Source organism: Phascolarctos cinereus, unplaced genomic scaffold, assembly GCF_003287225.1.
Source record: "Phascolarctos cinereus isolate Bilbo 61053 unplaced genomic scaffold, phaCin_HiC Scaffold_9;HRSCAF=440, whole genome shotgun sequence".
NCBI classification, from domain to species: Eukaryota; Metazoa; Chordata; class Mammalia; order Diprotodontia; family Phascolarctidae; genus Phascolarctos; species Phascolarctos cinereus.
The window spans coordinates 232,604,138-232,618,456 of NW_027556402.1; the positions used below are offsets into that span (position 1 = coordinate 232,604,138).

The 14,319-nt window shown below is 41.6% G+C and overlaps 1 protein-coding gene across 16 annotated transcripts in view; it reads left to right on the forward strand.

The window, feature by feature from the left end:
• CD44 (CD44 molecule (IN blood group)) overlaps positions 1-14,319 on the forward strand; it is an 86,959-nt gene that overhangs the window by 20,620 nt on the left and 52,020 nt on the right. For all 16 annotated transcript variants that reach the window (XM_020963845.2, XM_020963846.2, XM_020963847.2 and 13 more), the window contains exon 2: positions 12,414-12,579. In XM_020963845.2, coding sequence (XP_020819504.1) covers positions 12,414-12,579 — 166 coding nt within the window. The remainder of the gene's footprint in view (positions 1-12,413; positions 12,580-14,319) is intronic.

Sequence of the window (14,319 nt, forward strand, 5' to 3'; positions counted from 1 at the left end):
TAGCTTTCCTGGCCGTGTACTACAGGATTGGCTCACACTGGATTTGCAGTCCAATAAAACCCTCAGACTTATTTCAAATGAACTTCTGTCTCTCCCATGTTGTCCTTGCATTTTACTGGATCCAACACTGAACTGTGGGTCATGAACCCTTCATAGCTGTATGATCCTAAACCAGTCTTTTCATTTCTTTGACTCTCAGTCTCCTCATCTGCACAGTGTCCTCTAAGGTCCCTCCCAGCTGTATGTTACGTTTAAGGGGTAGTAAAGTCAGCTGCAGAAGCATTTGACATAGTGTATTCTCCGCTGGGTGATGTTGAAAGTACTCCCATATTTTCTTATGCTCCAAGGTCACCATTCTCAATATTATTTACCACGCTATTGTAATTTTTTTTAACATTATGGGTTGTTTAGTTTCTAGAGCAAAGGGGATACATGTGGACTCCCCAAAGATGTTTGTGGGCATTCCCTGTCTTCACTGTGAACTCACTGGTAGCCTGCTATCGCTGTAATGGAATAGCCTCAGTTTCTCATTAAGCCTAAAGAACATCTAAGAATGGAATAACGTGGTAGTAAGTTGCCAGTTACTAGAGGTATTCAGTCCATGGCTAAGAACTTTATAGAGGAGGTTCCTACTTGGACAAGACGACTTCTCAGGTCTCTTCCAGTTCTTGCCATCTTTAGTTCTGTGGTTTCCAGGTTGGTGAATACTGATTGTGACTTGGAGAGGATAGGTGTTTCTGGTCCTAGATCATTTCCACTTCCATGGTCCATACAATTAGTATCTATCACACTTCTACTGCCAAGACCAGGTCCAAAGGAGACAAATAGATCTTTTTTCTTGGATGTGCAAAAGGTAAAGTTTTACTCCAACCTGGTCAAGAAGGCTCAACATCTCTTTGCCAGGTTTTTGACCCTATCATAACACCCATCATGAATAGGAAGTAAACAGGGAAAGGACTTGATGGATACAAGGTGGTTTGAGTTGGCCCCTTGCTCTGGGACTGCTACAGTTTTCTAAATGGTAAGAAGTGTAGAATTCAGAGGAATTCCTGTTTGCTTTCAGCTGATCTCTGACAAGTACCTTTGCAAATGGCAAGAGTGAACAAGATGCAAGGGCCTTCAGGAGCTATGGGTTTCCATTCTTTTTGAAGAACTTTTCTTGAAAGGCAAATACAATAGTATTTCTACAACAACGTACAGTGGGGTCATTTGAAAACTGCTCTCCCAGCCTTTAGACTCCTTGAATGAATGGACTTGCCTTAGAAGCAGGAAGTTCCATCTGGGCAGTCCCCGCTGAATATAAAATGGAAAAGAAAATACTTTTGCACGAGTCCTGGGACTTGAGCCGGATGGAAACTCATCAAAAATGCATTCCCCTTGGACTGGCATTTCAGGCATGCATTTGCTACTTCAGATGAGCTATCATGGAAGGAAGAGATGTGAAACACAAGCCTGCTGCTAACTCAGCAAACATTGAATTTAGGCTGATCCCCCCAAATCTGCTGGTGGGGATTCAAGCAACAAGGATAGCTCATACGTCCCCCTTTTCCTGTGTGGCACTCCCAAATATCCTCATGACTCCCCAATATGGCAGAAAGATCATGGCCTGGGCTTGGTCTCAGAAGATCTGGATTCTAGTCAGTCAGTAAGCCTTTGTTATGTACCTACTGAATATGCCAGGCACTGTGCTAAGTGTTAGATACACAAAGAAAGGCAAAAGACAGTCCCTGCCCATGAGGAGCGCACATTCCTGGTTCCCAAGTGTAAAATGAAGATAATTCCGTCCAACAATTGCTAACTGCTTATTACACACAAGGCACAGTGCTTTGTCTCTGAGAACAAAAAATAAATGGTCTCTGCCCATGGGGAGCTTACATGCCACTTGGACCTCACCAGGGAATTGTGAGGAAAGAGTATTGGGAACTTCAGAGCATTGGGCAAAGCAGAGCTAGAACACAGAAGGGTACAACTGAGAGGACTAGATTTTGACTCAGAGGTCTAGGGTTCAAATCCTGTTTGCCTCAGTTTCTCATCTGTAAAATAAGCTGGAGAAGGAAATGGCGAATCACTCTAGTTCCCTATGCCAAGAAAACCCCAAATGGGGTCACAGACATGACTGAAAAATGACTCAATAAAGTGCATCTCTTCTATGGGATGATTTTAAATTGGTGTGGACATTAAGTTACTAATATGATCAGAAATTTAAAAGTTCACCAACTGGGCAAATGCTTGTAAGTACCTACTATGGGTAAGGTACTGTGTTAGATACTGGGGACATAATGATTATGATTAATAATAATAATATTAACAACCAGTATTTCTATAGCGTGTTATCCTTCCTAGAGCTTATCTGTACTTACTTGTTTGCCTGTGATGATCCCCCCTCAGACTGTGAGGGCAGGGGCTCGCGTGTACCTTTCTTCCTATGCCTGTCTCTTAGCCAAGTGCCTGCCACATAGCAGGCTTAATGAAAGTTTATGGACTATTATTGACTGAGGCCCAAAGTAGGAAAGTGACCCCGATAAATTTACTTTGGGGAACAGACCTGGATTTGAACCCAGATCTTCTGACTATTGATTTTGCTCTTTCTATTATATCATGGCTTAAGTGACTTATCCATGGCCACACAACTGGTCTGTGTCAAGGCAAGACTTGAATCCAGGCCTTCCTGCCCCCAAGGCTGCTGGTGCCACCTTTATTCCATTCGTCTTTAGAATGAGTTAAAAAATTTAGAAAAGGATTGAAATTTTACCTTGGAATGACTGGCATTCATCCCACCCTTGGATTCTTCCATTGTGTTTCCCTGAAACAGAAGCTAACACATGGGCAGGTATAGAGGAAGAGAGGGCAGTCCTGAAGTGAAATCCTTGATTAATTAGGAGACGCAGCTCAGACTGATAACATAGAAAAGTACTAAATGAAAAACTTCTTCCTTCGTGCCGAGAAGTACTCAGCCAGGACCTCTGAAATAAATATTTTTTGGGTCAAGTTGCCACATCCGGGCAACTTCATTACCATCAATCTGCTACACTAAGGAGAACCCCTCAAAAAAAAGATGAGAGAGGAAGTTGCTGAGCACTTCCTGATCTCCATGGCGACAAACAACCCTTTACATTGTGGTTTTCCCCCAACTGCCTTCCTTGGGGCCTGGCTGTCTATAGGGCTTTTGGCTTCAAAGAATCCTTCAGAAGTGAGACAACTCTTCCCTCAGCCTCAGGCTGGCCTCCACTCTGGTCAGGCCCCCTTCCATAGTCCTCAGTATGCTGAGTGGAGGGGGGATGGTGCAAACAAAGGTAGTGGTCCAAAGATTGGCTTACACATCAGGCTTCCCGGAGGCACAGAGACACCACTCAGTCTGACCCCAGGACTCATGGACCTGTAGGTCCGGAGACAGATTACTTGGGTAATGCAAATGTGACCCAAATGGAAATGCCTATTTTATTCCATAAATTAAAAAAAAAAAACAAAGAAAAAGAAAAGGGATTCAGTATTTCCATTCTGCTTGTCTAATTGATTGGGGGTACAGCCATTTGCCAAGAAATTGGTGAATTTTTTCTGATTATCCAAAGAGATAACATCTCTAAGGAACCCTAAAAAGGTGGAGGGGGTTTCCAGGAGATAAAGAATCTGGGTACAGTTATGTTTGATCATTTACCATACTTATTCAATCTTCATCTTCCTTTCGGGCACTATTCTCTGGATAGAGTGAATCATAAAAGGCTCATGGGATGCACCCAGGAATGCCAGTGGGCAATCCAGCCATGGCGTGTGATTCCTCTCCCCCGGCTCAGAAGTGATTAGGAGACAATGCATTCTTTCACACAGCCCAGTCTTATGGGCTTCCTTCCTGGCGCTGGGTAGCAGGGTGACAGCTATGAACCCTGGGGGCCTTCTGGAATGATGGGTCGGTGACCAGAGCAGCATGTCAGGGGCCACCTCAGATAGACAATTTTGAGTGAAAACATTTGTGCTTTAGAGACATTCTCAGAATCAAAGATTTAGAACTGGAAGGGCCTTGGAAGCCATACAGGCCAAAATCCTTAATTTATAGCCGAGGAAAATGAGGCACAGGGGACTGAGTGACTTGGCCAAGTTGGGATTCCAACCCAAGGGATTCCAACCCTGCTTCTGTTATTTAAATGAGGAGGTTCCTTGAGCCAGAAGTGCCCTTGGGTTTCTTCCAGCCCTAAATATAGCCTCCTGTATATTAATTTAAGGGCAACTGGGTGGTGAAGTGGCTAGAGAGCCAGGACTGGAGTCAGGAAGATTCTTCTTCCTCAGTTCAAATCTGGCCTCAAACATTTGCTATCTATGTGAGCCTGGGCAAGTCACTTAACCTTGTTTGCCTCAGTTTCCTCATCTGTAAAATGAGCCGGAGAAGGTAATGACAAACCACTACAGTATCTTTGCCAAGAAAACTCTAAATAGCGTCACCAAGACTCAGACGTGACTGAGCCCATACTACAACTTTAAAGTAAAAACAAAAGAGCCATTCTACTCAAACAAAACTGATTCCAATTATTGATCTTCTGGGCAGTAAACAAGCATTCACCAAAGCAATATTTTAAGAGGAAGAGACAGAGAGAATTAGGTGTATTGTTCTATATTGGAAAGAGCATTGAATTCAGAGTAAAGAAGATGAAAGTTTAAATCCTGCCTCTGAAACTTACTACCTATGTGACATTGGCAAAATGACTCCATCATTGGGATTTTTTTTCTCATTCTTGACCCCAAATCCAGTGTTCTTGTTACAGCAATTCCAAGAAAGGAATGCCTTCTATGGATCATAGGTCAAGGAGTTAGACTTTTTTTGGGGAAAAACCCAACAATATAAAAAGAGAGCAAAATGGAGTGGAAATTGCCCTCGATTTGGGGGACCCAAGATCTGGAACATGTGGTTCCTCCCAGTAGAATGTAACCTCCCTGAGGGCAGGGACTCTTGTGTATGTCACTGTCTTCTCAGTGGCTATTAGCCCAGTGCCTGCCACATAGCAGGGGCTAAAAAAAATGCTTGTTCCATGCACGAATGGGTCTTAGCTCAGCCCATGACTTAGTACATAACCTTGGGCACAACATGTCATTTTTCTGGACCAACCTGTTTTCCTTTGGAAAATGGAAAAGATTATCTCTCATGTTCCTTCCAATTCTAAAGTTTTATAAAGAAGAATCTTTGACTGACTTTGTTTTTCAGTGGTTAATTCTATTCTCCTAAGGCCTCCAGTTTCCCTAACTTATTTTTGGTACGATAATCGACTAAGCTGGGTTCTTATGTTATGTACTCTTCAGTTCAGGATATGAGCTCAGCAAATTTCATTCAGTCAGTCAACAAGTATTTCTTAAGCACTTGCTAAACATATGCCAAGCACTGTGCTCATTGCTGTGGCAGAAAGGCAGGAAATTTTGGATTTTTTTAACGATGAATATCATAGAAGTGAATATAGACAATTTGGAGATCTTTCTCTGTCACCCTCCAGCTCACCCTCCAATTCCCTTCTATAGCTATTGCCATGAGATCTGGATCCAAATGAATTGAGAATCATAGCCGGGGTCTGAGGAAGTCAATCCCAGTGTACCCCATGTAGCGTCAGCATGGTTGTTCCCTTCCCCTCCCCTCTAAACCTTGAAGTGTTTGGTAAATGTTAGCTGCTACTGTTATTATTGAATAAGCCCCTCAAAAGACCTTTAGCTTCCAACCTCCCAAATATCCCAGGCCCTTTTATTGTTTAGAAATGATACTTATCATCTTTCAAAGAATGCGCTGGATTGTTTTTCCTTTTTCTGGAAGGAGCCCTGATAATGGTGTTGATAAAAGAGACGGTAATAAGGCAGGAATGATTTTTAAAGAAGAAAAAAAAAAGAAAAAGATTTTTTTTAAAAAAGAAAAAATTAAATTATTTTTTAAAAAACTGAATTATCTCTTTGGAGAAGACCCGGTCATCAAAAGATTGTGACATGAGTTCTGTACTACCAGGATTCCAAAAAACAACTCTTAGAACTCTTAAGGGTTGGAAGGGACCTTCAAGCCTGACCTCTGACCCACTTCTAGCTTTATCACTACCACTGTGGTCTTGATTGAGTCATAATCTTTCTATTTCTCAGTTTTCACTTTTGTTAAACGAGGATCATAATATATCAGAGACCTTACAGGGTGAAGGTTGTCAGGGAAGGGTCTTTATTGCCTCCTCATTATTTACAAGAACCAAAGGAGAAAGGTCATGAAAGCCAAAGAGTGAAGTTCCCTTCCTCTCCACACTCTCTCCCCATCCTGGCTCCTCCTTGACTTACCTTATAGATGTCTTTTTATTTGTTTGTTTTTGGATTGAATTCGAGATTTAATTGATACAGGGAATTCCCAGTGATGAAATTCCCCCTGTCAATGATCTCTTATCCTACAGCTGCAGACTGTCGCTTGTTCTGGGAGTTAGGGTCTTAGTGAGTCACCTGGGGGCATTGAGAAGTTCCGTGTCCCACAGCCAATGTGTGTCAGAGGTGGGACTGGAACTCAGGTCTTCTTGCCTGCAGGCTGGGGCCTCTCTATGTACTACACCATGCTGTCTCTCACTGATATGTTGTAGATAATTTATTTGCAGTGCCATAAAGGTTGTGAAAACACTCTACCAATAGAAGACTTTCTTATCACAACCATTTTTCATGTATTGAGGCAATATTCTCTCATAAATGGAATTCTGGGTTTAGAGTCAAGAAAGACCAGGGTTCAAATCCTGCTTCTGAAACTTATTAACTATTGACCTTAGGCAAGTCACTTAAACTCTGTGTATCCCTGGAAACTCCCTAGTATTCCTCTAACAAAACAGAGATCAATTATTCGTCCTTGGTGGAAGTTTTCTTCCCTGATGAAATCATAGATCCTTCTCATACACTTCTGTGTAAAAATAGCTAAAATCATGTACCATTTTGACCATATCTTGATATACAATGTGATATGTTGGTCTATACCTAGCTTCTGCCATACTGTATTCTAGTTTTCCCAGCAGTTTTCCTCAAATGATGAGTTTTTGTTTCAAAAGCTTGGATCTTTGGGCTTATCATATATGAGATTACTATGGTAATTTACTACTGTGCCTTGTGTGCCTAATTTATTCCACTGATCTACCACGATATTTCTCAGCCAGTACCAGAATGTTTTGATAATTACAGCTTTATAATACAGTTTGAGATCTGGTATGGAAAGACCACTGTCCTTCACATTTTTTTTTATTAATTCCCTTGATATCCTTGATCTTTTGTTTTTCCAGATGACTTTTGTTATGATTTTTTTTCCTAGCTCTTTAAAATAACTTTTTTTTTTTTTTTGGTGAGGCAGTTGGGGTTAAGTGACTTGCCCAGGGTTATATAGCTAGTAAGTGTCAAGTGTCTGGTCTGAGGCAGGATTTGAACTCAGGTCCTCCTGACTCCAGGCCCAGAGCTCTATCCTCTGCACCACCTAGCTGCCCCTAAAATAACTTTTTGATAGTTTGATTGGTATGTCACTGAATAAATAGATTAATTTAGGTGAAATTGTCATTTCTATTATATTGGTTTGGCCTCCCCATGAGCAATTAACATTTTTCCAATTGTTTAGATCTGACTTTATTTGTGTGAAAAGTGTTGTATAGTTGTGTTCATATCATAAGCCCAACTGCATTAAACAGATAAATAGATCCCCCCAATAGGAATGGGTTACCTAGGGGGTAATAGGCTCCCTCTCTTTGAATTCATCAAGCCAAGGCTGGATATTTACCTGTCAAGGAAATTATAGGGGGAATTCTCATAGGATAGAGATCTCAGTACTCAGATCCCTGAGGTCCTTTTGGGTTGAAATTCTAAAATTCTGTGGCTACTAATTCCACCAGTCAACTTCCCCTTGGCATGCATTCAGCGTCTACACCGAGCCGTGTTTCAGCAAATATTCCTTGGTGAGCACTGGGGAGCATGTTGTATCATGCAAATTGGAATTGTTCCAGTTGCTGAGTTAGGATTCAAGGGCTAATCTTTCTGTGAGCCTTGAGTTCAGGGCAAATGATAAGAAACTTGATGAGAAGAGAGCTTCGTGGACCCCCAGGCTTAATCGCACATCATTCTTGATGCTACAGGAATCGTTTCTCATCTTTTTCTAGCTTCCTTCCTAAGCTGTAGGAAACAACGAGGAGGAAGGCATGGAGAAAGGTGGGAAAGCACAGCGTACATGCAAACAAAAAAGGGCAGGTAGTCCAGTTTGGTTCCAGCTCAGAACACATGGAAGAGAGTACCTCGGGAAGGTTGGGTTGTTCCAAATTGGGTAGAGCCTTGAACGCCAGGCATGGAAGCTTGATATTTACTCTGAAGACCAAGAAGGGAGTTAGTGGTATGCAGAGGTGGTATGCCATCAGATCTGATCTCTAGATTTCAAAAGGATTTCTCAAGTGTACATTACCATCAGATAGTTTTGCCTTATACCCTGTTTACCTCATTAAGAGAATTCATTAAAGAGTGAAAAGACATTTTGAGACCAAAGTTCTCATTAAAACAGTAGGACACCTTCCAGATACAACCAAAGCAGACGAAAGATTCTAAATTAATTTATTTTTCCTGAAGCTGACTTTAAAACGAGGACCATCATTCTTATTTGCTTTTATCAGACAGTGCTGACAAGTGGTTGGGGCCCACAGTCATAATCTGTGGTAATGAGGATTATCTCGGTGGTTATTTAGTGATTTTAGTAAGCACCATCCTAACTCTTCAGGCACTCAGGTGAATAAATGAGTGGATTTTTTTTTTTAAAGCATTCATTAATCACTTACTATGTGAGAAGCACTGTGCTAGTCACTGGCGATACAAATAGAAAAGCAAGGTAATATCTGTTCTCAAGGGGCTTACATTCTAATGGGGGAGATGATAGTGATGAGGGTGGTGATGGTAACAACAAGAATCATTTGTGCAGCACTGTAAGGTTTGCAAAGTGTTTTATAAATATTGTCTCATTTGATCCTTGGAACCACCCTGGAAGATGGGTGGTATTATTACCCCCATTTTACAGATGAGGAAACTGAAGCAGACAGTAGTCAAATGACTTGCTCAGGGTCACCCAGCTCCTAAGTGTCTGAGGTCATATTTGAACTTGTCTTTCTGAATCTAGGTTTGTTTTTATGGCAAATAGATGAAAAAGCTCCATAGTTCTGCGGGTACAGGGACAAAGCAGATGGGAACACATCTTCTTTAGTGTAATTTCAACTGATAATCATATTTCTGTTTCTTAATATTGTCAATTGAGTAGGGAGGAAAATTAGCCCTTGATTCCTGAATATGGCTTTGAATGATCTGGGCTTTATAGACCTGGAACGGTTCTGGGGGTGGGCATTAGGGGTAGCCAGAAGCATGGGAACAATATTTCTCTCATTCTTTTTCTCCTGATCCTATTGTCTTGGCCCAGTACACCTTTTGCCCGAAAAACAGGAAAGACATTGAGGCAGCCAACCAGCGGTGGTTACTGGCTATAGAACTGTAGCTTTCTCCTCCAGATCAAGTACTGATCTAGGCTGGCTCAGAACATAGACAGAGTATCAGAACTGGAAGGGACCATCAGACACAGAACATACAATGTTCAAGCTGGAGGGGAACATAGAACGTGCTAGAAGGAAACTTGGAACATGGTACCTAGAATATCAGATCTTTAAACATAATTCACAGAACGGTAGAGTTAGAAGGAAATCTAGAACCCAGGCCACAGTGCTGTGTTTTTAAAAACACTTTTTGGTATGCATTTAAGTTCAAAATGGAAAAAAAAAATTAAAAGATCACAGGATGTGGAGTTTCAGAGCTGGAAGAGACTTTGGGGAGGCCATCTAGTCCAAGCCTTCATTTTGCAGATGGGGAAACTAAGCCCCAGAGAAGGTGATTGACTTACCTTGTCTTAGTTAGTGAGTGGGGGGAGAATTTCAGCCTCAGCTTGGAGTGGGGCTGGAAAAAGGGTGGCAGATAATGGATAGGAGAGCTTAGTACATTTGTTCAAAGAAGGTGAAAATCTGTGTTTTTGAGCCCAAGTGAGGGGCGCTCATCACTGTGGGTGTTTCATGATTCCCATGCTTAATTTAAATCACTTCACCCTTCTCTGTCTGAGGTTACTCATCTGTAAATTGGGGATAATATGCTACCTGAGGAATAATGAGGTTATTTAATAATTAAGGTTCTTGAAGTCTTCAGAGATTGCAATACAAGATCAGATATAGCAGTATAATTTTCTGCTGCTCATTGAGGCTACAGATTAATTTCTGCAAAACTCCTAAGAAGCCTGGCGTGCATTTCCGTCTCATACGCTAATTAGAGACCTCTTTATCTCGTAAGATGCCAGCTAGGCTTTATTTAGTCTTTCGGTCAGCTATCACATGGGCCATTTGGACATAGCAGAATGCTCATCCTGGCAAAGCTCAGATTAGTGCTGATGCCTTCCATTTTCTTGTACAATTATCCCTTCCAAATCTCCATGATCTGGAAAATCTGCATAACATTTTTTGTCTTTCCCTTTGTATCAGAGAGGAAGCATGAAGTTTTTCTTTTTCTTTTATGGGGTGTTGATATTATATGATACTATACATATGTGTTATGCATTTCTGAGTTTCTAAACTTTTTCTGTGGCATCTGCTGGCCTTTGTGTATTGTCTGTGGCTTCCACAAAACTCCCCCCAAATTCCCATTTAATTTCTTATGCCGACCTGTGAGATATTGAAACTGCAATGGGGAAAGTCACAATGTGGAAGGGATTAGCATGCTTGACAGTTGACCGAAGTGGTTTCGTGCGCAGGATCTCACTTGGCTCTCCCAACAACCTTGTGAGACAAGTCTGGTAGGTCTTATTAGCCTCATTTCACAGATGAAGGTAAAGCTCCAAAGGCATGAGTGACTTGTCAAGGTCTCACTTTTGGAGTCAGAGCCAGGACTGAAGAATCCAAGAAATTTAAAGTTGGAGTGTCCATCCAATTCCATCCCCATGTGAATAGGAATCTACTCTACATCATACTTGACAAATGGGCATCCTTTCTTCCTTCCCTTCCTCCTTCCTCTTTCCCTTCCTTTACCATCCCTTCCTTTTGCTTTCCTCCCTCTCTCTTTTCTCTCTTCTTTCTTTTCTTCTTTTCTCCCCTTTCTCCTTCCCTCTCTCTCTACTTTCAGAGGCAGCCTTTCCCACTTTTATGTAGAAAATTCTTCCTTGTGTTCTGTATAAATTCACCTCTTTGCCCCGTTGCTCCCCACGTCTGGGGCCAAGCAGAGCAAGTCTAACATATTTTTGATATGACATATATTCAAACCCGTGAAGACAGCTGTCATGCCCCACCTCACTCAAGTCTCTTCTCCAGCCTAAAAGTCTGCTTTCTTTCAATAGGTCCTCAGAGGGCATGATTTTGAGAACCTTTATCGGCAAAGTCAAACAAAGGTCTTGTGAAGGGCAGCCCAGGGCTGCTTCTACTCCACAAACCAACCAGGTGTTGGGGATTACTCCCTCACAGGGTTGAAGAATAAGATTGCTTTGCCTTAGGCTTCCCCCAAATCGAACTCCATGTGATGGTGGTGCCTTTTGGGAGATGCTTGTGCATCTGTAGAAAGAGAACCCAGCCAAGAATGTTCAAGCCACGGTTGAGTCCCACCCAGTATTGCTGTGGGACACTGGGCAAAGCATTGTACCTTGCCAAACCCCTGTCTTCTCATCTTTGAAATGGGCATGATAATATTGGCCATTCTCACTTGACACTCCATCTCTTGTCTTTTTGCTTGGTCCCACGCATTGAAAATGCTATCACCCCAACCCATGTGCCAACTCACCTCTGCCTTAGCACCCCTTCTTTCTTCCAAAACTCAGATCACGCTTTCACATGAAACCTTAGCTGATTCCCACCCAGCAAAACTGCCTTGTATTCGTTTTATATATATTCTGCATAAACTTTTGTGTGTACGTATTATTTCTGTTATTAGAATGTAAGCTTCTTGAGGGCAGGGACCGTTTCACTTTTGTCTTTGTATCTTGCTAGTAGGTAGCACAGTACCTGGCACATAGTGGGCACTTATTATATTAGTAGGCACTTATCCCTGCTAATTATTGAAGTGTTTCGTAAACTTTTAAGCATTATAGAAATGTATTACATTTCTATATCAAGTATAAATTTCTATCTAAATTATAATTCAATAATGTCATATTATATACATTATATAATATATAATACCAATGATATATAATGCATCATTATTATATTAATGTATGATTATAATATAATGATCATTTAATATATAATACATTATGTTATTATATATTATAAATTAATTATATAAATTATAATTTTTAAGACTAACTTACTTCTAATAGTCTGAGATTCTGTGGCTTATTGTTCTTTAAGTGGGATTAACCAATAAACTGACTTATTTTTCTTTCCCCTTTCAACCAACAGAACTGAACATTACCTGCAGATATGCAGGGGTTTATCACGTTGAGAAAAATGGTCGATACAGTATTTCTCGAACCGAGGCTGCTGACCTTTGTAAGGCTTTTAATAGCACCCTCCCTACCCTGGCACAGATGGAACAAGCATTGAGTATCGGGTTCGAGACTTGCAGGTAATGATAATCATCATTGTCATCATCATCATCAACCTCATGTATTATTATGCCCATTTTATAGATCAGAAAACTGAGCCTCAAAGAAGTGAGGTTGGTTGTCTTACCCAGGGCTGCATATGGCTAGTAAATGGTGGAGGCAGGGCTTTTACCCAGGTCTTCTGAGTTTCAGATCTCCTTCCATGCAAAGGGGGCAGGTTCCCTGAGGGAAAAGGGGTTAGTCATCAGAGGCTGGCTGTATAGTGGGGCTGTGGGGAAGTTGGGAGGGTCAGAATGACAGCCGAATGGGCAGTCTCTTGAAGACTCTGATCCACCTATTAATCTGTCAAAGTAAATTTTAAGCTAGTATGACAACTGGAATTTAGTTGGCTTAGATTTCTGTGAATCATAGAGAGGGCAGCCTTGAAGAGGCCACCCCGGTCATCTGCTTGTTTAATGCTGAAACACTTCCCTGGCTTTCTCCTGCCTTTGAAGAGGATCCTGATAGAATTGGCTGAGCCACAAGAGAAGAAATAAACAGTAGTGTTTTGAGATCAATATGTGGTTTATACTCTAGGACTTGACATGTCAGGAACCCTTTTTTTTTCTTGTTTTGTCATTTTCTCTTTCTTGTTCTTCCTTTTTTTCTTTCATGTATTTTTTTTTTTTGGCTTAGAAGTATGATTTAATTGATATTTGGAACTTCCAGCTAGGTGGTACAGTGGGTGGAGAGCTGGACATAGAGTCTGGAAGGCTCTTCTTCCTGAATTCAAATCCAGCCTCAGATACTTACTAGCTGTGTGACCCTGGGCAAGTCCCTTCACCCTGTTTGCCTCAGTTTCCTCATCTGTAAAATGAGCTGGAGAAGGAAATGACAAACCATTCTAGTATCTTTGCCAAGAAAACCCCAAATGTGGGAAGAGTCAGACACAATTGAAAGGATAGAACAACAGGAAGAACACCCAGAGTGGAAATTCCCTCTGATTCTGATGGGCAACTCTTCTACAGAGTTGAAGTCTTAGGTGATTGCCTGGGGCGATGAGTGGTTAGGATTTACTAATGGTCGTACAGTTGGTAAGCGTCAGAGAAGGGAACTGACCTCAGCTTTTCCTGACTCCAAAGCTGGATCTCTAACACTGTGTCCAGCCACCTCTTTCCTCCTTATCTTTGCCCACACTGCTGCCCCCTGTCTCTGGAATGATTTTCCTCATTTTTGCCTCAGTTTCCCTGGTTTTGTTCAAAGCATACCCGAGCCCAGGAACCACATCCTAAATGAAATCTTTCCTGCTTGCCCGAGGATTTAGAGCTCTTCCAATCCCAAAATGACATTGTTTTTGCCTTGTTTGTACTTTGAATGTATTTACCTGTGTGCATGTTTTATCTCTCCCCACCCCCAACTGCCTCACATAAACTCATTAAGGGAAGTGATGGTAATTTTTGAGTCAGTATTCCCTGTGATAGTATTATGCTTGACAAATAGTAAGCATTTAATAAATGTTTATTGAATTGGATTCCTCCCTCCCACCTTTCCTCTTTGCTTCCTTTCTTTCTTCTTTCTCTCCCTCCCTTCCTCCATCCCTCCCTCTTTCCCTTTTTCCTTCCTTCCTCAATCCCTCCCTCCCTCTCTTCCTTCCTTCCTCTATCCCTCCCTCCTTCTCTTCCTTCCTTCCTTCCCTTGCCCTCTCTCTTCCTTCCTTTCTTTTCTTCTTTCTTCATCTGTTACAATCTGGGAAGGAAAAGCAAAACACCTTTTAAAAGGTG